This window comes from Scleropages formosus, chromosome 15 (genome assembly GCF_900964775.1).
Source record: "Scleropages formosus chromosome 15, fSclFor1.1, whole genome shotgun sequence".
NCBI classification, from domain to species: Eukaryota; Metazoa; Chordata; class Actinopteri; order Osteoglossiformes; family Osteoglossidae; genus Scleropages; species Scleropages formosus.
The window spans coordinates 8,591,078-8,617,857 of NC_041820.1; the positions used below are offsets into that span (position 1 = coordinate 8,591,078).

At 39.2% G+C, this 26,780-nt stretch overlaps 1 protein-coding gene across 1 annotated transcript in view; it reads left to right on the forward strand.

The window, feature by feature from the left end:
* Positions 1-5,159: 5,159 nt before the first annotated feature.
* sntg2 (syntrophin, gamma 2) overlaps positions 5,160-26,780 on the forward strand; it is a 34,655-nt gene continuing 13,034 nt past the window's right edge. The window contains exons 1-9 of the mRNA XM_018730978.2: positions 5,160-5,228; positions 15,596-15,733; positions 16,245-16,301; positions 17,791-17,848; positions 19,204-19,247; positions 20,036-20,077; positions 20,488-20,575; positions 21,385-21,476; positions 26,234-26,361. Of these exons, the coding sequence (XP_018586494.1) occupies positions 5,160-5,228; positions 15,596-15,733; positions 16,245-16,301; positions 17,791-17,848; positions 19,204-19,247; positions 20,036-20,077; positions 20,488-20,575; positions 21,385-21,476; positions 26,234-26,361 (716 nt within the window). The remainder of the gene's footprint in view (positions 5,229-15,595; positions 15,734-16,244; positions 16,302-17,790; positions 17,849-19,203; positions 19,248-20,035; positions 20,078-20,487; positions 20,576-21,384; positions 21,477-26,233; positions 26,362-26,780) is intronic.

The following is a 26,780-nucleotide window of genomic DNA, read 5'->3' on the forward strand; positions in this document are numbered from 1 at the left end:
TAGACATTAAAGCAAGACTTATGCCGTGTAATTATTTTACCCTTATTATTTTCATACACAAAGCTAGCTACGGCTGGTACCCTGAATCCTACTCTTTTGGGCTAGATACGTCTCCAGCTCAGGCCGTCTTAGACCATCATCCTTCAGGATATCCCCGAGCTTAATTTGCGGGGCCGTAGCAGGAGTTTTCAGCCCCGATCCTCGCGGACCCCCTGCATGTGTTGGTTTTTCTTTCCGCTCTGTTCGTAATTAATTACGCTTGACTGAGCTGTTGATCACAAGCCTTGCAGGATTTCAGAAGCGTTGAACCTAATGTGAGGACTCACTGTCATTTTCAATTGTGTTGCCCTGAGTTTATGTCGTTTGTGCAATACCTGCAGCAGTGAAAACATTGGCAAAGATTCTCTCCCTCAACGACAAGTTCCTATAACAGGTTATGAAACAGACTGATTGTTGCTGTAACAAGCTTTCTTAGCCTTTCAACAATTAAGTAACCCTGCTAATTTAACTTAGCACTGCTGAGTTCCTCTCAACATGTAAGGAAGGTCAGAAAAATGCATCTCTTTGAACCCACTTCTTTCCATATCTCTTATCCGCTCCATACATTTGTAAATGTAAATGTAAATTTGCACTATGATATTGTGTTTATTTACAGTATATATAAAAAGCACCCCATGTGTCCTATCAATTATATATACAGCTACTCATATAATGTACAGCATACCAGAAAGAATCGTTGTGTTGGACTAAGTGCCTGTATTTTCAAAATCGTGCTTCTGCATTCCTATTCTTCAGCTGTTGGCAAAGTGCGCTGTAGAATTGTACACTCGCTTTGGAGAAAAGCCTTCAATAAACAAATAAATGCAAATAGAAATGAATCAATACCGATGTGTTCGGTTTTGCTAAAGTTTCTGTCCCTGCATGTTAAATACAACTCCAGCTGCAACCTTCAGCTAGAAATAGAGGAGATCACCAGGACCAAGGCTGGAAACCCCTGACATATTAACAAAGTAGCCCGTCCACTGTCAACTAGTTCATTCCTCTGAGAAATCAATGTTGCCTTGCTTTGGCAGTGTTGTAAAATTTACAAATCAGTTCATTTTGAAATGTAGTCTTATTGACGTAGAAAACCTGGCACGTTCACTCTCTCAGCCTGTGCTGAATCTTGCAGGAAGTGCACATTTAGTGACAAGACAGTAAATAGGGAAAGAACACTATTAATAGCTAAATTATTAAGCGATGCAAAGGGACAGCTGAAGGGCTTCACCGTCAAACTCCATTTCATTAACTTGTAATTTTACTTACTTACACGCAATGCTTATGTCTTTCTCAGTTATACTAAGCGAGAGATTCGGTTTGTTTAATGGACATAATCATGTTGCAGCTCAGATGTGGCCCCATTACCTGTCATAGTGGGCAAAGACATGGTTTTTATAGGAAAATTAAAAGTTACAGGAAGAGTTTGGTTCACTTGCTCTGTTTGTCGCTGGATGAATATCCAATGTGACATTAAAAAATAAACAGTTTCCATGTCTTCTTATCTTTTAACGAAATTTAGATGAGCCAGTGCAACACTGAAGAAACCAGAGATGTAAATTATTAATGTGACAGGTGGAATATAATACATAAAAAAGGTCTTTGGATTCATATTTTTTTTTTTTTTCTATGTGGATGATTTATTGCTAATTGTAGATGCGAACATTAGATATGAGAGTCATTAGAGAAGGTCACCTTGTTCCGGATTCAAGATGTAAAGTTACATGTCTAATGGTCTCCCGGTACGAATCCCCCCCCCCCGACCTTAGGGCATATTTGCACTGGAATTTTTTTTTTTTTTACTTTAGTTTGCTCCACCACTGTTTACCCAGATACACAGAAAGCAAGACCTTGGCAACAGATGATGTAGTGATTAGAGTCATCACCGTGCAATCGCAACAACTGGGTTTCAAGCCCACCCCTGCTATACTGTACTAGATACCAGGTACTTACTAATGGATAAAGCTTTGTATGTGAACTTAGCACTCTAACTCGCTTTTGAAGAAAAGCATCATCTCAATGAATAAATAATAATAATATCGCCACTGCATGCCTTCCTCCACTGTTTACATTTCTGTGGTGGGGGGAAAAAAAAAAAAAAACTATGTTGAAATCTCTCTCCTTCACTAATAGGTAAACAGTCACAGGCTTATTACTGCTGGGAACTGGCAGCCAGTTTTGCTCACGTGACCCCTCCGAGTCCCCATTTCTATCCTCCAGCAGGTTGTCTACATAATGTAGAAATTCTCCAGTTAATATATTTAAGTCTCTGATTTGTACCCTGAAGAGACCTGCTGTAGCTGTATAATGCCGTGTAATAAACGGATGTCCCCCTTTTTTCATCTGAAACCCGGGACATTTATCCAGCAACTGTCAGGAGACATCAAGCCAGATACCATCACATCTGAGCTTAAGAAACATTTTGGACAGCGGCACGCAAGTCCGACTTTCACATCTGCTTCTCTCTCCTTTATTTCTGGGGACAGTTGATTTTATATTACTTGCTCTAATAATACCAGGTTAGCGCAGAATGGGAAGAGGCTAACCCAGATGCATCGTTTCAATGAATTCAGAATGAACCGAGTGGTAATGTAGACCCAGAATACTGGCTGAAGTGCTTCTTTGCATGAAAAAAGAGTCACATCTGAGGAGCATTTCTCAGCACCAGAAAGGAGTGCCGATTCATTTCTCTGCAGTTCATATCCTCGAGTGTTCTCTACATACCATCCGAAGCACGTGGCCATAATGAACACTGATGCAAAGATATGCAAAATCATTAATATGTACGCGCTCAGCAAAAGTACACTGGTGTCAGTTTTCTACGCTCTAGCCCAATGTGTGGGCTAATTGTGTATGACAGTGACAGTGTCATACGGGACAAAAACATGTGCACCCCTGGCAGAAAAGCAGAATTGAAACAAAGGTCATGTCATTGCGCACCTCTCTCTAGAGGGCTTCCCGTCTTATTTTCTGTTCTCTCACTGAGAGAATTATGACTGCAATGTAAAACCTTGTCTGCCAAATATTTTGAGACATTACTGACATGGATGCTTAAGGAGACCATGAAACACATAAATAGTAACCATCCAACCATTCATATATTTATATATACATAACCAACAAACCAACTGATGTCTACAACCGCTTGTCCCGAGTGGGGTCGCAGCGAACCGGAGCCTAACCCGGCAGCACAGGGCGCAAGGCCAAAGGGGGAGAGGACACACCCAGGACAGGGTACCAGTCCATCAAGGCACCCCAAGCAGGGCTCGAACCCCAGACCAATTTATTTATTTATTTATTTATTTATCCATCCATCCAAATAAACTGCTTGGTGTGGGTGATATGGCACACATACTAAAATACTAAAGAATAACAGACAAAATAAATTTTTCATACTCATTATTATTGTATATCACTGTTGCCCATGATGATGTGTGAAGTTAACTCCTCGAAAACAATAACAGTATAAGTTTGCTGTAAGCCGAACTCAGTTATTAATCGGAGAATTCGCTCTGCATGATGATCGTCATTCTCAGGTATCTCCTCTGCACTTCCTATGCCCCAGCCGACTTCATGGCTGCCTTGACTCTGAAACGCACATGCATTCCCAGTTCCCCGGGTGCAGCGACATTGCCTCCGTGGACCTCGCGTACCCGCTTCATTATGTGTCAGCGTGCTTCCGGTACCGTGCTCTCAGAAGCACGTGAAGATGAGTATCACTTAGGGGGTCCGTTTGGGGGGGTGATAAAACAGGAAGAATCTATAGGACTATCTCTTTTACATAAAGTGTCATTTCCACTTTAATAACAGTTTCACAGCTACCTTTCATGAGAGGTGGAACTGCCAGTCATTAGTATCGTTAACCTTTACTTAGCTGACACCTTTTTACATCACTTTTACAAGGCAGATTAACAATGGTGGCTAATCAGTCTTACTATGATTTCCCCATTCATTCGTACTGATATTCTTAGTGTGATATATTGATATTCTTGCTGTATTAGTTTAGGGTAAGTCCTTTGACCAAGGATACTAAATCAGAAAATTAACATTCTCATTGAAAGAAGGAAAATTTGTCAAAAAAAAAGTAAAAAAGACTAATATGGTGTATAATTCTTCCATATCAGTTCTTCAAGTTACACATATCTTCACGATGACGTGAAGATGCTGTATGTGTAACTTATACACCATATTAGTTGCATCATTATGCATCTCGATGACACTTACAGGCCATGACAGATTCTTCAGTGCCATTACAACATTATCTTATGATGTCAGTGTTTTCCTCACCAGGAATAAATTAAAAAAATAAATAAATTGCATAAAATACACACACACATATGACATCTGTCATTCAGCCTGTAATACCTCGGGAAGGGCCTGAATAGATGATGAAACGTGATATAAGTGCAAAAAATGTATATGAGTGAAAAAGGAATGGACCAAACAAGTTCTGAAAACAGATGCCTTTTAGCAGGAGCAAAATCCAATGGACCAAAGTGAGTGTGAATGACAGTAACAGTTCAAGCGAAAGGGCCACTCAAGAGTTAAGGGTGGAGAAGCTGGGCGAATAAGAGGCGCTCCAGCCATCCGGCAGGTGGAGGAGGCAACATGCTGCGCAGACGGACGGGCTCCTCTTCTCAGCCGCATCGCACTGCGCAGTACAGCTGGTAACTCACAGCAACGGCAGCATCCGCAAGAGCCGTTCGGGCAGCGTTCCTTCCCCTGGTCGCACCCCCCCTCCCCGCCCAGGAGCAGCGTGCCGCTCTTAAAGAGAGGGTGGAGGGGAGGGGGTCCTCGCTTCCATCATTGGGGAATTTAATAAAGAAAGCACGAGAGAGAAGCTCCTCCCTCCACGCAGCTGGTGGCAAGCAGGACTCGCATCCCGGTGACTCCTTCTCCTCTTGGCAGCAACGCGGAGTGCTCCGCTCCTCTGCCTCTGCCTCTGCCTCCTCCTCTGCCTCTGCCTCCTCCTCTGCCTCTGCCTCTGCCTGCCCACCGCGCTTCGCAAGACGGGATTGCACTGCTGTTGGGCTGCGCCAGCCTGGCTTTTTTAAAAAAATATTTTCAGGATAAATGACTGCCAAAATCCCCTCTGAGCCGGACAGCCAGAGCCTGCCTGGGAAATGAACGTGGCCGGGAATCAAGCACCCGAAGTGATCGAGCGCCCGGCCAGCCTCCTCGTGCCAACTTGGGCAAGTAGAGGCTCTATTCTCACTCCTGTGCACAGCTGGGGAAGGGTGGTCAGAGACTGTTTAATAGCTGGGCAAGGTTTCCAGGGTTATGGAAGATGGTCAAGCTGGTGAAGGAAAATGAATGCCTCTCCTTTGGATGCCTCATATGTGGCTTTGAGCAATTCTGGAGTAGCTTATTAAGCTTTGTGCATGTGGCCAGCAAAGGGGTGTTCAGGTATGCGTGGATCTCAACTTCCACAGATAAGGCTGCTTTTAAACTTAGTGTGGCATGGAGGTTTTCACAGCACCCAATGTTTTGAGGGAACAACATCCAGTGCATTTTCCCTTTTTTTAATATATATTATTGAGTAATCACTTGACAAGAGAAATTATTCTACAGATACTTCCTCCACCTTTTTTCACCAGTGTAAGTGGAACACTTGACAGTGATTCTCAGTTGTCTGCTACATTATGTTTTACATTCCACATAAAGATGTTTCTGCAGCATTCGTATCCCCTGATTTCATAAGTTCTGTCTGAAAATGGAATAAATGTGCTTATTTAAGAGAGATATTGGCTTTCCATCTATTTGCTCAGGGTTTACAATGCTGCAAAATCCATTAATACAAAAGCGTGGCACTGACATTATATGAAGTTGAAGATTTAAACTCAGCACCATCTATGTGTTTCATACAGACGGTGTTGTAATTTCTGTTTAGGAAATGAATGCAGGTCGATGCAAAGATGGTCAAAGCTCTCTCTGACCTTGTAAGAGGTGCTCAGTACATGGACCCAGAGGGAAGTTGAGTACATTCAATATTCAAGCGGTGTGCGGACTTGCCCGCTACCCTCCATGCGTGCTTTGAGGCGTGCTCTCCGTGTAAGTCTCTTACGCCGAGAGATGAGCAGCCTGCAACTTTGCAGCCTGTCTTCGTTGTCTTGCTTAGAGCTTCTTCAATCGGAACAATGAATGCCAGGATATAGAAAAGCGGGGAAAAAAGCTAAAAAACATCTTCACACTTTGCTTAAATCCGCCTTTGAAGCACCGTCTGCGCATTTGCTACAGATGTGTTATACATCGTTAAAACCCCTGCAAACCGTTTAAGTTTTCACTCTATGGTGGTTGTAAACGTTGTAGCGTCACATTCGGGATACTGTTGCCTGAAACTCGTAGCAGTTTCTTTGCTCCAAAATGCGCCTCAAGTATTTGTTTCATGTGCTTGGAGCTCGAGAGTTTTCTCCGCACCGTTTAGTAAATAATTGATTCCCTTAATTCCTCTTGTTGCCTGTTCAAACATACGTCATGGTTGCATCACCTCAGCCTCACTCATGGGGCGGTGGGGATTTCAGCTTGCAATCATCTGTGTGCTGCGTAAACAGGAATTTAACAGCAAGTCGGCCTGGGCCACCGCTGTGAAAATGTTAAGAGCTGAAATATTCCTGGGATGGAGGTCTGCGTGCTGTCAGAGCACACTCACATATCTAATATGTACATAACGTCCTGTCGGCAGAAGTGCAGCTACCTGAGCTCGGAATGCGCATATCTCATCAAAAGGTATTCGGAAAGTTTTTTGCTAGACATGAGATCATAATCGAGAATCATTTCTGATGCGATGGTGACCGAAGCAAAAGTTCAGCGTGGCTGTTCCGAAAAAACGAACCTTCCTTATAGCTCCTGTGGATAAAAATGCAATAAGAAGAAATGAAACTATCCATAAAAGTGAAACAAACATGCAATGGATCATTTCTGTACACTTTCAGCATATATTGAGCTCACTCCTTAAAGCAGAACAAAGGCTTTGTTTGCAAGACAGGAGGATGGAAAGTGAGACCTTGTCCTCCGAAACTGACTGTAACCAGTAACTAAACATTAGTGTACATGAAATCTAGATTTCCAAAACCACATGTCAAGGTTGGGGTATTGTGACAGTTACCTGAATTGACCTAAATCCAGGTAGCAGAAAATTATAAAACCTGAAGTGCTGGATTGTCACTAGAGTCCAATTAGATGAACCAGAGTGAAAAATTCTTATTTTTATAGTTTTTTCTTCCCCTTAATGAGTTGTGCACTGACCGGGTTGGCTCAGAAATCGCTTTAAATTGACTAATAAAAAAATTATTTCTTTCTGGCTTTATTACTTTATTATGTTAAATATTATGTTAAATCTCAACAAAAATATTAGTATATTTTTGTATGAAGACAATAAATAAGTATACGATGCCATGGACTGAAAGAGGCATGTAACAAATTGTCACATGCTTAGGGAGGAAAAAAATATTATCAATAATAGTCAGAAGAACTATGTACGAGAGTGCTTGAACACCACCCCCACCCCTCTCTTCTTATGCCTATGGACAGGAATACAGTTTGAAGATGCTTCACATTCTGCTTTTGAAGGGAAGCAACCTCTAGAGTTCCTGCAAGCAGGAACTCCAGGTAGTCACATTAGTTCCATGCATTCTGTATGATTTGCTGATGTCACCTTAGCAGAAGTAGTGCAGAGTGAAAATAGATTCTACCCACAATCACCTCAACAGATGTGCCATTCATAGTGCATGCCACTGTCAGTATGGGCCACTGAACACTTTCCTCATTAAAAGGTTGCTGCATATTTGTGTGTAAAAATGCATGACTGAATGAATTGAGGACTTGTACACATGAGTGCAATAAAACCCTAACCCTCATTAAATAATTCAAAATAATGGTCCAAAATGGGGTGTTTGTAAATTGACCTGGATGAACAATAATTGCACATGGCTAAGGAATTTTTTTAATGAATCCACTGGTTTTAATTAGCGCTGTCCATGGAGGGGGAGGGAACATGGGAATAAAAATTTTAAAAAGTAAAAATTACAATTTTTTTTTTTCCCCCCACTCTGACTTTTCTGTGATTTTGGATTTCCTGGGCTGTAAGCATTAACACAAGGGCTGTTTTAATTGCTGCTTAACTTAACTCTCCAACAGTCTGACTTTGTTATGTTTTAATATCGTAAGCCGTTTTTGCTCATACGTCGAATAGGTGGTGAACAGGTACAGACAGTAGTTGATTCGCAGCTGCGTTGCTGCTGTTTGCACTCCTGTTTCTGCACTTGAGATCGACTCCTCCTTGCGAGGCTTCATGGTCTACAGCCTGCCTCTGGCCTCAGCCCTGGCGCACGCTGGTCCTGCTATAGGAAGAATTTCATTCACAGCTTCACATCTAGGCCACCGCTCATGATCCTTATTTTTTTTACAGCTTTTTGGCCTGTATACTCAGCCACATCAATCATCTGACCCTGTAATTCCCTGCACTATATGTCATGCCATTAACTGAAATAATGTCAACTTGTCAAGCATCAGAAGCAGTGTGGAGGAATGTGCATTTTCATGCATTTTGTTTGATATACATTATTGTAAGCTCTAGTAAAAATAGGCTTTGTTTGTAAGTGAACAAAAGAGAATTTGGAATGCAAAGTCTTTGCATATATTCAACTGTGGTATGCTATACCACACTATATCCTCTAACTATATTATTTAACAGATTATTAAATATCTTCGACATCTGCGACTGATCATGACAATTGAAGTAAAAAAAAATTGCATTCCACTGGGATCACGTGCCTGATATTTGGATCACCATGAGGTTGGGATGATACAAGAATACCAGCTGACTCTTTCATCCAGTGAGGTTATACTAAGGCTGTGAGTTCCTCTTCGAAGGAAGATTTCCCTTTACAATCCTTTACAATTACCAGCTTTGGATATGCTTCAGTGGGCGTGTACATCTGAGGCTTTTTTTTTCGCCCCACAAAAGGCCTTTTGTTACTGTGATCTGTAGAACAGCAACTAACATCTCTGTTATAATTACCATTTCATGACCTTGCTCTTATTTGAGTCAGTTTGGCTCTGCTGTTTTCACAACAAAGTTCCTTGCAATCACTTTTCCATTGTTCATTGCAAAGCAGTTGGAAAGTCAGACAAACCAGGGAGAAAAAAATAAAATGCCGAACAACAGCGCAGTTGACTGAAGGATTGATGACTGTGTCAAAGCGTTCAGCTACTGTCTGAACATTCTGTTATCATTTATTTGATTATTTCTTTGGGTAACACGGTTATCGGTAACATTTGCTGTGCTTTTTATATTCCAGGGGACAGAGAGCGGAAAGGTTATCAATGTTAGTTCAATATCATGCTCTCATGTAGAGTTCATAGCTGTTGAGGAAGAGAATTTCCACTAGGTAAATTGTTGGATCAGCAGTATATCCTGGACATTCCCTTCACAATATTATGAGCTTATGCTGCATCATCTTGGAAGCCTTCGAAATGTCACGTTCATCCCCTGCACTGGATGTAGCAGCTACTCAGCATTAATATATAACATTTTACTTTGCCGCTCATTTAAATGCTTAAGTATTTCTTGTACTGCAATTTTAGCATTGCCATCCATTTTTCCCCTGGTGTAATCAAGCACTTTCACTGCAGCTATGGAAATATACTTCCGGATCCACTTCTTAGCATCCACAGAACCATTTTCACATCTACATACAACTTAGGAACAAGCCTATTTGTGTGGAACAGTCATTCAGGCCCCATTTTCATAAAGGGGTTTTTAAATGAAATATCACACATAGACTCAGTAAATGAAAGTCATAAAAGTCGATTGTTATAGTGGGCCTGTTTAGAATGTGCCTGCAGAGCTGTGGTTATGTATGCATCGTCTTGATGGGGATGCTGCATTTCCTTTTTATTTTGTTGTTCCTGCAAAGATTTTTTTTACCTCTGCTCTTTTCCTCATCGCTGTATATATGTCAACATCAGTTTCCCATCTACTTCTCGATTTTACAGCTCTGTCATATCGGTTATAGACATCAAGTTATGCAGCTGGTGTCTGACAGCTGGGTGATGTACTCATTCATTGACTTTGTGAACCTCTCTGAGAAACTGAGGGCATCACTTTGAATCTTTCGGACCGTCTTAGTGTACGAGTGCACCCTGATACAAACAAATTCTTGTCTTCGACTGATGATCCAGACTGGGTATCACACAAGTCAAATACATCAGCATAGAAAAGGTAGCATTTCTTCACCTTCCCTTTCTAATAATACGACGGCAGCTGGGGTATCTGTGGAAACTGGCTCGGTCCTCGCAAGGTGCCATTCGAAGCTATTGACATTAGTTTCATAATTGACACTCTCTTCTCCGTAAACCTCAAACCCACCTCATTTCGTCAAGCACAATAACATTCCAGATTTATCTTCAACTGGGAATGGAGGCCAGACATCATTTGAAAGAACACTGCTAGATCATTAGGGATGAAACCTAGGATATCCCTCAAGGGCTTTGTTATTTCATTCACAGCAAAGCAGGGATGCTCGGGTCAATCGATTCATTACATCGGGCTAGAATGAATAGCACGTATTTAAATCCCTTACAAGCCCTCTGAAAATCCTACTTCTATTCTTAAATACCTTTGGATATCGTAGCAACTATTAACACCGTGTAAGTAAAATTTTAAACATTGTTCAGTCGCTGAATTTCATCTCTGAATTTACTTAGACACGGCACAGTCATATATTTTCAGGACCCCCCCCCCCCCCCTCCATCATATTTGGTTAATCATTTTTTTTTCTACATTTGAAACTTTTACTATCTCTTAGTATCATTATTTTTGAATGCTAATCAGCAGACAGTATCATGTTTTGGCTGAGACATTCACCTTTGATTATTCTCATGTTTTGCTGCTTGCCATTATTTATGGTGGATTACACTGTAAATCTGGTTTGGCAGGTTACTTCTGCTGATGGAATTACTGAGCTACACCTCATTAAAAACTTGTAAATTTACCAAATAATTTAAATATCAAAATCAACAATGTATGTTAATGGTGTCTTAATAGACATCCTCATGCATAAACAGGCACCCACACTAAGATTAATATTCAGCCTCAACATTTCTCTGAAGACGTCACATGACTTCCTGGTTGAATCAAAACAGAGAAGGATAATGGCACCAGATGTTGGGTGGACCTTAACGGAGGTTCCATTATGAGCAAATGCAGCCTTTCTGGTACAACTAGCCCGTAGCAGCAAGATGCTCTTACTTATCTATTGCGTTGCCGACAAACCCATGATATTGTAGACATAACTGATTGCATCAGCCTAGAAAAATTAAATCAGACAGCACAGCCTCTGCATGGACAAAAACCTCTATTGAGGCTTTCACAGCGAGACGTGATTAAAAGAACTGTTGCTTTTACTTCCACTTAAATTCAAAATAATTCATTCATTGGAAATTGTAGCTTACAAATTGAAAGGTTGACGGATTGATCAGGATTCCGAGGAGCAGAGATCAAAACAAAGTAGAGAATAAAGAGTGGATAAAAATGTCTTATTCATCAACAAATGCCATCCTTCAAACAGCAAACATCTGTTGACTCAGTACATGTAGTCATCAATACTTTATCAAAAAAAAAAAAGTTTAAGAATAAAGATCCGTGTTTTATAATGTTTAAATTATGGGATAAAATAGTCTGTGAGAGTTTTTCAATGTGAACATAAAGGAATGCAAGTTAACAACTAATTTTTGTACTGCAGAACCAGCGCATTGATATTACAAACACACAGTGCAGCAAGAAAAGAAAAATGAGAACAGAACAGCATCCGTAACATGCGGAAATGACATTACTTCTGTTATTACACTTACATTGTAGGAACTACAATGAGTCCGCCCACCAGCTTTCATTTCAAGAATGGACTTCATGATACCAGCACATATCTGTGCAACTAGATACACGTCCTTTCAAGCAACCTGGTTATGAAAACGATTCCGCAACACATTCTCTACATTTATTCATTTAGCTGATGCTTTTCTCCATAGCAACTTGTGATATTAAACTACCTACAATTATTTAGCCATTTATACAGCTGGATAATTTTTTACTGGAGCAATTTAAGGTAAGTTCCTTTCTCAATGGTGCTACAACTGGAGGTGGAATTCTAACCTGTGACTTCTGGGTCCAAAAGTAACGGTTCCAACCCTTACACTGCCAGCTACCTGACTTTGGTGTTTTTCTAAGGTTAAAAGTGATGTATTGGGAAAAGGCATGACCTTGTAACCTGAAGGGTGATGGTTCAAACCTGAAGTGTCTTTGAACAAAGAACTGACATGAAATTGCTCCAGTAAAAAAAAAACAAGAAAAAAATCCCCAGCTGTATAAATGGATAAACTAGAAAAATGCTGGTTGATTTTTGGCAAAAAAAAAAAAAAAATCCCCTGAACAAGTAATTGTGGGAAGAATCAGCACTGCTGTGTTCTAAGGACTTTATATAATCTTTTGAATGGCACTTTTTATACGTGTGGCATTCAGAACAGTGGGTTGAACGTGCTCAGACACATCGGAAACAATGATTCTAGCGTACAGCTTCTGGAACAGGAAAAGGTGAAGTGTCAGCAGTTGTTTATGATCAAAAGGGAATATTTTTTTCCTTCCTTCTTTGCCCACTTGGTCCCTCAGACTTTCTCTCTTTGACTCTCTCATTTAGTTTCCCTTCTCTCTCATTTAGTGTCCTGATCTTTTACTTTCATTTAGACCTTCCCACAGCACAATGACAGCAGTTTGCTGCTCCCTCTGCCTGCCATTTGTCCTTAGTTAAGAAGGACTCTTAATTAGCTGAGCTGGTGCATCTCGGTGTGATTAGGTGACCATGCCCATGCTTGGGTGGGTCATTCGTGCTCCAGCTACCATTGAACTTCCGTTGGTTGCAAGTGGCATTTTTTTTAATACAATGGAATTTTCTGAGCTGCTTTTAAATTTTGTTCACTGAGGTGACCTGCAGCCCAATTGCGGCGAGGCACCAGCGCTACCTGCTGCCACACAATGCTAGTATTCTAAGTACTGTAAAAAATTTAGCATGCATTTGCTGCATTACATTTACGTTGCATTTACCTACCACCTTCTTTGTATATTGAAACTGTATTCATTTCAGCCTGCCAAAAAATTCTTTAATTAAAATGCTCACTGTCAAGGGGCCAATTGTGATTGTTAAGATGAAATCATAACAGATATATGTACAGTACGCTCTCCTCAGTGTCCCCATTTTACAATAATTCAGACAGTCCATTTTGTGAACCTTTTCATTTTGCAAGCAGACTGTGTATTAATACATTATACATTTTCCAGAGGCTATATTCCAACCCTTTTTCAATTCGATGAATATGAAAAATAGGCACTTCTTTAGTTCTGTAGTGCTGAGCTGAAGTATGATCCCACCATTCGGCTTGAGGCAGTTGCAAATATTTCATACATTATTGGTTTCTCTCCCAATCTACAGTAGAGGCCAGAAAATGTGTGAATCTAATAGTTAGGTTTGATGACAAAAAAGAAACAATCAATCAATCAATCAATCAATCAATCAATCAATTAATCAATCAATCAATCAATAAAAAATGAGAATAAGAGCTGATATATGTTCATAGAGTGATTTGTTGATTAATTATTTTCCCTACTGATGTCTGAACAAGACTGTTGTGTACCTGTAATGCTACTCTCTTAAAGTCCATGCAGGCTTGAGAGAACATGTTCCAAATTTAATGTACAAATGGTTCTTCCTCGTTTAACAGGCTTCGTGGTTGAAATGCTCGAAGGCTCCCGTGTTTCGGTTACAAAGTTAATTACACCCACCGGAGTGGGGCTGTCTGCGGACTCGTAGCCAGGCAATCAATCAAGCTTAATGTAAGAACGAGTCGGGCCTCCTCCAGCCTTTTCCCTTATCTGTCCCACCCCCCATACCCCCAGCTCCACTGCTGTGCCATTTACCATCACTTTCATAGACCCCGATGCATAATGCAATCCAGACCCAGAAAATGATTCTTCAATTATTCCTGAAATCAGATGGATGATATTGTATTAATCCTGTCCTGATGTGTTTACTTTCCCAATAAAGCGCCCAGGCTCTGCTTCATTAGCCATACCACCATCCTGTCTTTTCATTTCCATTGAGATGTGAGGCAGGTAGGAATTTTAATGTTGCCCTTTGCATTTAAAACTAACACAAGCTATAGCGCCACGCCTCTTTTCTGGGAGCAATAAGGCTTTCTGTTTTTTTTTCAATTCAGTTTCAGATGAAATGTGAAATAACTTGGGATCCTGCCATTAGCCACAGTCAACTGGGTCCTAGTCATCGTTTTTGAGTGAATTAATTAAATTCTATAGATTTCTTGTTGCTAAATTTTGATGTGTAGACATTTTAATTCTATTTCACTCAGTTTCGTATTTCTAGAGTCCCTGGAGGGACTTGCATGATGTATCACAACTGTGACTTGAGCAAACTTGTAGGCATTCTGCAAAACATCATTTTGCACCCAGTGCGTACAATTATTTGGATATGCAAAAGTCCCCCAAGTCAAATGTCTCTTTCTCAGCGCGATTTAGCAGACAGCAGAGGAAAAGCTCACGAAATTTTTGTTCTGTAGTGTGGTATGTTTAGGTAGGACCTTCCCCAGAAAGCAATTTTCCTTTAATGAAATGTCTGATACTTGACCTTCTGGCCTCAAAATCCAACAACATCTCACCTTGTCCAGACGTCTCTCCAACAAGAGTGGAGAATTAAAAATCCATAATTAAAAATACCGGGCTGTGTATCTGAGTACTTTTCCACTCGATATGTTTGAGAGTTAAGTGCATATAAGAAATTACTGCAGGAGATGTGAAAGTGAAAATCAATACACCTCCAGCTACTAGAGCTTGTTAATGATAAACCTTTTTAATCCATTTATATTTTACATTGGGAACATGAATGCTGTAATACAATATTTTGCAGTCCTTAGCTCTGTTAGTGCTTTTCGACTGTGATGGCCCTCCAATGCCCTTTTCCAGGCCAAAGCAACCTTCACAAGCTATACTAATTAGAAAAGGTTATTGACTCTACGAAGGGATATTTTCTCTGGGATGTACACCATCATTCAGCTTCTAAAAGTGTATGTCGTACTGGTGACTGTTATTTGTTTTTTAAACAGAAAATTCTGACATCTGTTCCACAGTGGCTGACTCCTATTTTTATTTCCTGGAAACTTTGCAGAGGTTTAATAACAGAAACTAATGCACAGATGAAACACTCCATCAGGCACGCACGGGCCACCGTTTTGTAATATCAGATGACTGTGGTAGATCTGAATGCCAGCAGCAGGACAAAAAATAAATGGACACTTCTTGGCTGGAGGGTGTTAAAAACACACAGACACATAACAAATAGAGAAAGGATACGGAAATAGACTTTAGTGCCACTGAATTCATTTAAACTATGGGCAAAATTCTTGCGATGAAAACCGTCAAGGTAAAGTAATTCTCACTTTAAAATTGTTGCTATTAAGAATATATGTATTTATTTATTTTTTTATCTTGTGTTAACAGACAAAAACTGGGATAGCCTTGCTGTACAGTGAAGAGACCAGTAATACCTATGATATCCGTCTCAAGCTGACAAAAGAAGTATTAATCATACAGAAGCAGGATGTGATCTGTATCAGTGGAGGTGAATCCCATTCAGATGTAAGTACTGAGCCTTTATTTAATATATCAGACATACACAGATCCCACATCTGTTTTACTCACTGAATTGTTGTCGGTGTTGTCAGGTGTTATAATAGCAGGCAATTCATTCTTCAGCCCCTTTCATATGGTAATTGTCGTATTGTGGCAGAGGATGGCCTGAAAAGCACGGAGCACAGTGGCATATAATAGGAGAAAACATTGGTGATGACAATTCATAACAAAATCAAGATTAAATCTTCAGGACTTGCAGAAGGGTTACCAGTACATTCCAGTACAACTGACAAGACAGGTGCACTGGACAGGTGCACTGTGTCTACACAGAAACAAAATAATTTACCCTCCCCTGTGCTCGTAAAGGTCGTACAAATATAGATTCTGTAAGAATACAGGATATGATCCACTGTAAATCCCTGATGCATGCCTAAATTTAGTGATTTCATGTTCACGTCTCATTGTGCTTTGTGAACTTTCTTTATTGTTTTACAAACTAAATTCCCATTTGTTAAAGCACAGAACCGTTGTACTTCGAAGACAAGCTGCTGGAGGTTTTGGTCTAAGCATCAAAGTAGGTTGAATTATTTTTTGTAAAACATTTTGATTGTAAACTTGTTTCAATATTTCTATGCATAAATATATGCACTGTCTATACACTGTCATTAAGGAAGCTCGTATTTATTTAGAAGAGAAGCTCCCTCACAAAGCAGCACTTTTTTTTTGATACTTATTTGTCGTCATCCATTTCAAAAGCAGGTGTGTTCTCGAAACTGTTCATTAAATCTGTACATGAAGTTCAACAAAATCATAATACTAACATATGGTGCCATGAACCACATCCATCAAATCAGTGCTTATTACAGAACAGTTGCAATAGGGCTGTCATATGTTAAAGGAGAAATGTAATATATTCAGCATCAGCACAGGGAACGCACTTAAACAGCTTCATGCTGTTTTTAATCATGCTGTTTTCAATTCCTCATTTGAAATACTTCCAAACAAAAGGCAGTTCTTTAACTTTATACTTGTTCCATTGAGGCACTATTTTTTGCTCGCCCAAGTAATATGTTTAGGATTTTCCGCAGATATTTCCCCTGCATACAACAGCAGCCAAAAACACAAAACCCCAACAGCACTGATGAAGTTGGGCTGAGGATGTAGTGATGCAAAGAAAACACCCCTGGATCCTGTATCACCCAGTATTATTTCGGGGGATAATGCAGCCAGCAGGCTATATCATCTTGTCGGCCTTTATTCATGAAAAATAACTTATTTTCTGCAGCCGTCTCTTATATTTCACACCAACTGATGAGTTGCGGTGCTCCAAAGCGCTATTATTTCCGATATTATTTCAAATACTTAAAAATATTTAATTAAACATTACTTTAAAATAATACCATGTAGCAACCATGACAATGACTGCTCAAACCTAACATGCATCATTTGTTTGTATAATAATAATAATAATAATAATAATAACGTCATCATTGTCATTGCTTGGACACGTAGCTCATGACATTAGATACCCTACAAACTGTCCGTTACCTAAAGAGTTCTATGCTGTGTTAAGTTTATGTCTGGTTGGACCAAACTCCTTGACTTATTTGTGGATATGATCATGTGTGAAATAGTGGTCACAGAAATGTCAGGTCAGCCACCGGACAGATTAAACTAATTGAGAATTTAACAAACATTCAGGATTAAATAATTTAAAATTAATTTCTCAATGAGAGCAATTTTGAGAATCAAAAAGATTTTTCTTTTTTTTTGAGGATTTTTTAAATGTTATTTTAACCAAAGAATTTCCCAGACCCAGTCCGGCATAAAAACGTATATACTAAAGCATCTACACGATGAATGTTTTATTATATAATTTTTTTCAAACCAATCAAGGCCTCTCTCTGAGGAGAGCAAAGCACTTTAATAGGTTAGTATTATTCATTCATGAAGCAATTAGCTAAAATAGCAGTCTGATTCAAGATGCATTGCTTTTCCGTATCACCACCCAGAAGAAAAACATTGGCTGTGGCTGATGAGGAATGTTGTGTTCTGTCTCGCAGGGAGGTGCAGAACACAAAGTGCCTGTGGTCATTTCAAAGATTTTCAAAGATCAAGTTGGTAAGCTGATGATGTTATTCATGTGTTTTGTAACACAGTTTAATATATCTCTTACAGGAGCCACAGACACAGGTTTAGTTTACATTGCTGTAGTAATTGAGACATGTAGTTTGTGTAAATTGTGCATGCTATTTTCAGCTACATGATTAATATATTAACAAACTAACATGCTGCCCCCTGACAGAAAAAAATGTGTTTTTGATATCAGTTTGTCAAAATTACCAGCCATAGCTGATGGCTAATTACACTACTTTCTTTTAATGTAGCAATATATTGTTATACACAGTTCGGGCTAAATACCGACCTTAAGGACACAGGTGTAACAAAGTGATGCTGGAGGACATGTTTTCTCCACCGTCTGAGCAACTCTAATTTGCCGCCCAATATTTTTGCATAACCCCTCTATTCTTCATGCTGTTCTGGTCTGACTTGAAATGTTTGTAGGCTCCTGCTTATGGGTATACAGAGAGGCCCCATCTTTGACTCGAATCAGTCACCGAATAGCCTGATGCCTAGTAACACTTTATAAGCCTGGCCTGTGTGACCCAGTCCAGATAATTTCCAGGAGTAGTTAGTTTTTCATATCGTGCTGCAATATTTAAAATATTATTTCCCATTAAACCATCCTGATCCCGAGCTGGAGAAGTGCTCTCCCCAATGTACTTAATTTATTTTTATACTAAATAGGTAAACTGTAATTTAATTTACTTTTGTATTTCATTTACTTTTATACTAAATAGGTAAACTGTAAAAGAAGTCCTGAGAATAATTGTAAATTGGTTCAGTCAAGTAAATTACCTGCACATCTATTCTTCCACAGCCCCAGATCCCTTAGGCTTTTTCCTGATGTATAAAAAGCCAATTACAATTACTGACTCTCGACATCACAATCACACCTCAATGACCAAGTGGCAGTAAAGTCTGAAACAATAAGAAATCCATGCAATGAGCCTTGTTTGAACCTAGGCCCTGGGTCCTGGTCTTTTCAAACCTACATTTTCCAGAGTTTACATTTTTGTTTTCAAACATTTTGCAAATACTTCAGTCACTACATTTAGTGTGTGTACCCTGCCTCACATTCTATGTTTCCAGGGTTAGTTCCAGACCACTGAGACCCTGCAGTGGATGAGCAGTTATTGAGAACTGATGGATGGATGGATGGATGGATGGATGGATGGAGGGATGGATGGATTTTACAGGTTTTCTCTAGTTTTTAGCTGCTCAGAGAAATCAGTGGAAGATAGTCACACTGCAGACTGATTGAAATTGCAAACCCATGGCTATGTATGAAATTTGCAGTTCTATATATTCCATACCTTCCTTAAATCTTTGATACTGTCTTTTTCCCTGGCTAGCTGATCAAACAGGAATGCTGTTCATTGGAGATGCCGTGTTACAGGTCAGTGTACTGGGTAGTTCAGACATTCATGGGCATGCATTTAAATAATGCTTGGAGAGAAATTTTATAAGTCTTAATTTTCGGTTCAAATTTTACATCGTTTGTGCAGCCCAATATAAGGTGAAAAGTTCAAAATAAAAATTGCAATTTACTACATTAACTCTCAGCAGCTCTTCATGCAGGCTAGTGTGAACATTTAATTATTTTCTGGATTTTTTATTTTTTAAACAGTATGTTTCCACACATTTTGAATCCAAACAGCTGCTAGTGCCATCTTAACATCATAAGGCCATCCCTAAAGGCAAAAATCTTGCCACAGCTTCAAAACAGTAATTCATATGTCGGAAAATGTTTCATTTCTGTCTCAGTCTAGGTTTTCCCTATACTTTAAAGAGAGTGCAGTACTTCACAGTGCAGTTAAGTATAAAAAAAAAATCATAGAAAGAAAAAAAAATAAAAGCATTAAAAACTTTCTTTACAGATTGGAAAAGTACCAGTGTGATTTTGGTGTCTGCATATTAGGTCTCAGTATTTTCTCGGCAACACACAGTTTAGTATGTTTTACACTTGAATGGCAAAAAAATATACTGCAAAATTATATTAAAAGAAATTGAATTAATGATAGGTAATAAAAGAAGTACAGAAAAAAAAGACCTATTTCATATGGCTTTATTCCATGTTGTGCTTTTATATGGAATCTTTTTTTTTTTTTTTTTGACATTTTGTTCCATAATTTATTAGAGGGCATTTAAAACAGTCCTTCACACTCCTAAATTTGATCTCTATAGATCAATGGCATCAGTGTTGGAAATGCAACTCATGAAGAAGTTGTGAGTATTAATTATCCATTGCTGTGGGCTAATTGCCATCTGTAGCTGATGTTTAGCTCTGAAATTAAAAGGACCAAGTTATTAAAAGAGGAAACAAATAGAAAAAATAGAAAAAATCGCCATGCAGGGCTGTGCTGTATCGTACAGTGGTGATGTTTTGGCCACAATATGTCAAGGTAGCAAATTTTTATTTTTAATAAATTTCTTTGCATGAGGCTGTCATGCTGTCTTTATCTCTGTTTAAATCCAAAAGATTCAAACGATTAAGAATTATTGATTTAAAGAAAGAAAGGTTGTTCTAGACGAGCATTCTGTAGTTGTTTGGTGTGGTCAGTGAAAATGTATATTTTTGTGTTTGTGCTTTTTACTTGACATTTGAGATGAAGTACCATGCTTCTCACCTATGGCAGGTGCATCTCTTGAGGAACGCCGGGGATGAAGTCACCATCACAGTTCAGTATCTCAGGGAGGCTCCATCATTCCTGAAACTCCCACTAGGTGAGAAAATACACACCCATCTGGCAGCAGGCCAAGCTGACTTCCTTTCTCGTGCTTTTAAAAGTATTGCTTTAAAATGCTATAGTATGTATGTCGCTTCCTTGGTCTGGGAGAACCGCTAAGCTTGTATCACAGTGTTGATAATGTAACCAGAAGAGCTTTTTTAGATTCTAGAAAGTGTTGACTTCGCAAGCACAACAAAAAAGGGAATGGACATATTGCATTCGTACCTTTGTTTTTTTTTTTTTTTCTTTTTTTTTTTTGATTATTGTGTTGTGTAACAAAAGCAAACTACTTTCAACGTCTTTTTGATAAATAAAAAACAATGAAATGTCGGATATAATTACAGTACATTTTCATACACTTCCTACAATATTGTTGCTCTTTACAAAGCAGAGATATTAAACAGTGACATGTCACTGTAAGTAAAAGTATATTTATTAAAAGAAAAAAATGATTTTCACTTTGATATAGTGATATTTAAGTGTCTGAAGTATAAGTACTACATTCGAAAAATTTTAATATAATGCTGCAGATTTAAATGTCATGTTACTCATTTAAAAATGTAATAACATGTACAGTAAAAAAAAATGCTAAATGTTGTAGTTACTGGATGAATGATAAGCATTTTTCAGTTGGTGCAATTAATAAAAGACCAATGGAAATACTATACAGTAAACAACAATAGACAACTGTTGGTATCTATTATAAACTTTGGTGATTAAAAGTCATTATTAATAACATGGCATGGGTTACATCAGCTTGTGAGGCCTCTTTGAACATTTACAGTTTGGCATTTTGTTTTTCAGGTTCTCCGGAACCATGCAGTGATCATAGTAGCAGAGCATCTTCTCCACTTTTCGACAGTGGTTGTCATCTAAATGGAAATTCTAACCATACAGTAAGATTCCTTGTATGACTTTGAAAAGTTAAAAGAGCGTTCCTGTTAATTTTAAATCTTTTAACTTGTATAGCTTTTGTAAGTTGTGTACAGCATCCATCATAATTATTGTCCAGTTGCCCAGCCGATGGTGGAAGCAGGTGTACTGGTCAACATCACATGCTTTGGGTAGATCACATGCGCACCGCAGAAAGGATGGACATGGAGGGCGTTCAGCTGACGAGCGTATCAATCCGCCTGCCAAGCATCAGTTATTTCAGGCCAAGGTTCTTGCACATTTGACATCTTCATTCGTTCTGGTAGCTGATGGATGGATCGGAATGGGAATTACGAAAATTCCCAGTCATTCAGGTAATCATAGTACATGAGAAATATGGTGAAAAGCATACATGACCACTACTGCAATCAAAAGCTGTATTTTTCTGCTCTGATCAGGCATCCACAAAAGAAAGATTTTGGCAATATCAAGTTCTCCACGTCGCCTCGTAGGAGGTATTAGAAATATAGATGTTGAGCTAGATTTGTGCAGTGCTCTTGGTGTGTGTCAGAGTCAAGGTGAACATCAGGATCTGACATTTACTGAACAAGAGTCAAAGTGGAATGATGGTGTGAATCAGGGCAGGTGACAGTGACACCAATCTTGTAGTGTGTGTGATCTCAGTTAAATGTGTGCTATCTGCTCGATGGCTGGCCTTGAAACCGCACCGTTAAGGCGTCCTCTTGAAGACAGAGCTGTGCTAAATAGCTGACAGGGACTCACTGGTGAATGGAGGGAGATGGAGGTCGATGATTGGGGGAATTGAAGATCGAAAGGGGTCAGAACAGCGGGTCGTCAGCTGGATTATTGGCAGTGGGTCAGCGGAGAGAGACAGAGACAAGGAAAGAAGAGAAAGTGGAAAAGTTTTACTCATATTAGTCACATGGTGCTTAATTTTGATAATGAGATCTGCTGCATGAGCTGACAGGTGATGAGACGGTGGACAAGGTGGGTTGTTAGGTGGTAAGGTCAGAGAGGTCCATAAGTTTCCTCCATTACGCTTTGCTGTTATTATCTTCCCTCTAAGGGCAGAAGGGGGACGGCTGAACTTTCTCGCTGTATAGAGCACAGGGAGAGTTAAATGATGAAGTCAACCGGGTGATAAGAGTAGGCTTCGGAAGGGAATGAGACTTTAAAATGATTCCCGTTCTCTGAGGCGGTGAGTGATGGGATTCTGGGGACTGGTCGTGTGAATTGATCAGAGCAGTTTAGGGTGGAGTTCATGCCATGATTTCAGCAATCTTTCACTCCTGGGGCACTCTGTGAAACTAATATTCGCTGTCTAGTGTGCTGGTATTTCACTGTTATTTGAAATGGTACTGCTTTATCAAGCTGGTTAATTCGAGATCACGGGACAAGTTACGCTTTAGCTTCAACATCAACACATAACTAGTTGCATTTAGAAGTTAATTTGTGTTTTCACCTTATAAATAAGAGAAGGTAGTGACAAAGGCATCAAGCATGGCACTAATTATTAGTTACTGAGTCCATCACAATTTATGCATTTAGTCAATGTTAGATTTGTAAATGAGCTCATTACTGAACAACATAACTACGGAATGGACTTGTTCTTTTATAATTTTTCGTAGGATATAGTACGAATCCAGCACAGCACATTGTGCTTTGACAATGTGACGGAATATTTAATAACAGTCAACACGATGTGCTTGCATGATTTATCAAGATTGCGTTTCATTCGCTGACTGTTCTTACTCCTTGAATGCAGGAGATTAAAATGCACAAAGCCTGTACGCCCCTTAAACCAACTGAAGTGATTGACAGCACTTTAATTTCCAAGCACACAAGAGGAATCCGTGTTGATTCATTTACATGGTTCCCATTCCCCAAGCAGCAGTTCGGTCTGTTGCCTTAGGCTCCATGGAACGGAAAGGGTGGAAAAACATGAAGGACAACACTGTCTCCTCAATTACTGCCTATGAAGTTACTGGGCAAAAAACAGACATGTTGTCACTCTAATCAGTTCTGACATACGCACAATTTTTTATTCCTTGTCATCTCAGTCTTTGCCTGGCACAACATGACTTGAAAGTCAAATCAAGTTTAATTACTCTGTATTGGTCTGCATGCGCATCACAAAGGGAAAACTACTCCTGCTTAAAGTTCCTGAGCCCTGTGATTTGAACACAAGGCGTAATATTCCACTCTGATACCTCCAATTAACGTGTCTTTGAATGAATGAGCAGGAAATATTGAAGTGCATGTTTTGTGCACTCGGAATATAATCAGGACAGCTATAGTGACTGTGCAGAAAACTCCAGCCAATGCAGATTCTACCGTATGAATTAATGGTGCCGTGCACTATGCTAACAACTGATGCTGCGCATATCGCCACCTGGTTTTGCAGAACAGAGATGTCAAAGTTGGGCGAGAACAGTTCAGTGTATCATTGATGGATTTAGTGATGATCCCAATAGCAGCTACAACAACAGGGATTACTGAAGCATCTGTTTTCCAGAGTCTTTTAATCTTATTCTGTAGCTCATGGTGCTGGTTTACTTTCTGCTTTTTTTTTTCTCTGTGACCAATGCTATAGTCCGACGGCACCCAGATGTATTAGAGAAGTTTTATTGGTGGATAGGCTTGTATAAATGATGTCAAGATGGCTGGCATTAACATCGACATCGACATTGAGGGAACTAGCACAGAACTTTGGATGTACTGTTTTCCAGGATTCAACTTCCTTCAAACTCCGTCTCCAACATTGACTTGGCACTTGAAAATTGTTATCCTTAACTGGTGTCCAGCGGATGTATTTCCCCAAGATGCCATAGATTCCTTTATTTATTCATTTATTTACTTGATATTTTTGTTTAATCCACCACTTAAATTCTTTTCTAACCTACAGTGAGACAGGTACAACAGCATTATGTAGGGAAAATCGCAAACCAGTTCATATTACAGCAATATAACAACTGAGGCAATTGTTACAACACAAGAGCACCCTGTAATAGGATCGCAGAAAACATTAAGAACGTAATTTTTCAAAAAAAAAAAAAAAAAAAGCACTCAGTGTCCTATTCTTTAAATTTAAGTCTTCTTGTATTCACCCAGGTGTTTCATAGCATGCCTTTCGTGAGACATGGAATGGCCTTATGGGTAATTACATTAAAAAAGCTCTCGCACTGAAGCTGTCAGCCTTAATGTACTTCATCCACTTTCAATTTGGCTGTAAATGTTTGCAGAGTATTAACACCATGAATGTAACTGATACTTTGCTTTCGCTTGAAAATCTTACACAATTTCCGTAGTGACATTTATGAAGTATGGCTGTTCTCTACATATTAGTACTATCAGTTTCTGAAGAGGAGATTATAAATTATGTATTTGTGTTTGAGGGTGGGGCAGCTGGTACTGTAGTGGATAATGTAGCTGCCATTGGACCCAAAGGTCACAGGTTTAAATCCCACCTCGAGCTTTTTTACCATTGAGTGTTGTATTGACCCTAAATTGCTTCAATAAAATTACCCATCTGTACAAATGGGTAAGTAGATTAACATTGTAAGTTGCTTTGGAGAAAAGTGTCAGCTAACTGAATAAATGGTATGGTAGCACAGTAGATAGTGCTGATGCTTCACGACACCTTAGCTGTGCGTTTGAACAGGTGTCAGAATCCAGAAAGATGTGTTTTACGTGAAGTAGCAACTTTAAGTTGCCCATTGTGTGTGTGTGTGTGTGTGTGTGTGTGTGTGTGTGTGTGTGTGTGTGTGTGTGTGTGTGTGTGTGAGAACATATATATATATATATATATATATTGCTCTGGCTAGCATCTCATACCTCACACCCTGTGTATCCAGCATAGGCTCCAGCCCACTCTGGCCCTCAGCTGGACAAGTTGTTATTAATAATGAATGCATAAACTTTGATTTAATTTCATTTAATCAAGTCTGTTGCCAGAGATCCAAAGGTCTCTTCCAGGAACAACAGTCCAATGTCTTTTTAAGTGGTAAATTACACTAAAAGGCATCATGGAGTCACTGAGGTCTGAAATTGATTTGTACAAATTCTGCTCCATTTTTATCACTAAGAGGTGCTCCATTGTAAATATCATTGGTGATTAGAACTTATCACTAATGTGAAGTTCCAAAAATTGGGAGGGCTTTGGTGGGAATGAAGAAAGTCCTTTACCCATTTCATACCCCTTTTATGATTCTGCGTTCCATTACCTGCACATCCTCCACCTCTAATACCACAAATAAGATTTGTCTGATTTTATTATGGCCATCTCATGGCTCTATTCCTGTTTCATTCACATTTCATCCCTTATAAAATTTCCTTAAATTTGGGTCTTTTCGATGTTAGGAGTACAATACATCTGAGTTAAACCTTTTATGACACCAGTTTATCATTGCATTATTGCTCCTGAAGATATTTTCAATCTCTGAAAAAGCCTGAAAAATGTAAGATAAAACTCCCTTTGAAGGTTCATTTTACCATCTTTTCACATACATTCATGCAATAAATTATTCATCCCTTTTTACACCCTTCAAGATATTTGTGTCATGTTAAAAAGCTCCATCACTTTCTCTTTGCTTGGGCTCTGATTTAATAATTATGTTGTCAAGTAAAAAAAGAAAAGAAATTTGGGGCATGAGGTTGACTTCTGACTCTTTATGTTATTGCAAAGAGGGATGCCTTTTTTTCCTTCCGAGCGCAGAGTGGCTATGATGAGCTGTTCGCCCTCCTCATTTATTCTGTGTAGGTCCCTTCCTCACCCTTATCGCCCTCAGCTAATGAACCAAAGTACGAGAAGCGGTGGGTGGACACCCTGTCCCTCCCGTTGCTGATGGCCCGAGTCTCCAGATATAGAGCCGGCACACACAAATTAAGGTAGGTAATCCAAGACGAGGCCTATTTTTATAGCACGAAAGTTCAGACCAGGTGAGGACTTGTTAAGCCCAATATCTATGCATAGACATGTGTTGTCCTTAAAGTTTACTGAGTCAGTGTTCATATGTACAAGGCTTTATACTAAAGAAAAATATACTGATTTTGCAGAATATACGGGTGATTTGCAGAAATGTGTACAACATACATATACATTAGTAGTCTACAGTTCACGTGCCAGTAACAATAAGTACTGAATTGTTAAATTATCTAAAAATATAAATCATAAGAACTTATAGGGTATCAGTATTGAGCATTTTTGTATTTAATTTGGCTGTGCTGTAGGGGAAATTATTCATTATCCTTTTGCTTAGAACTCATTATGTGCTAAATGTCATTTAATCAGTGGCGAGTAAATAAAA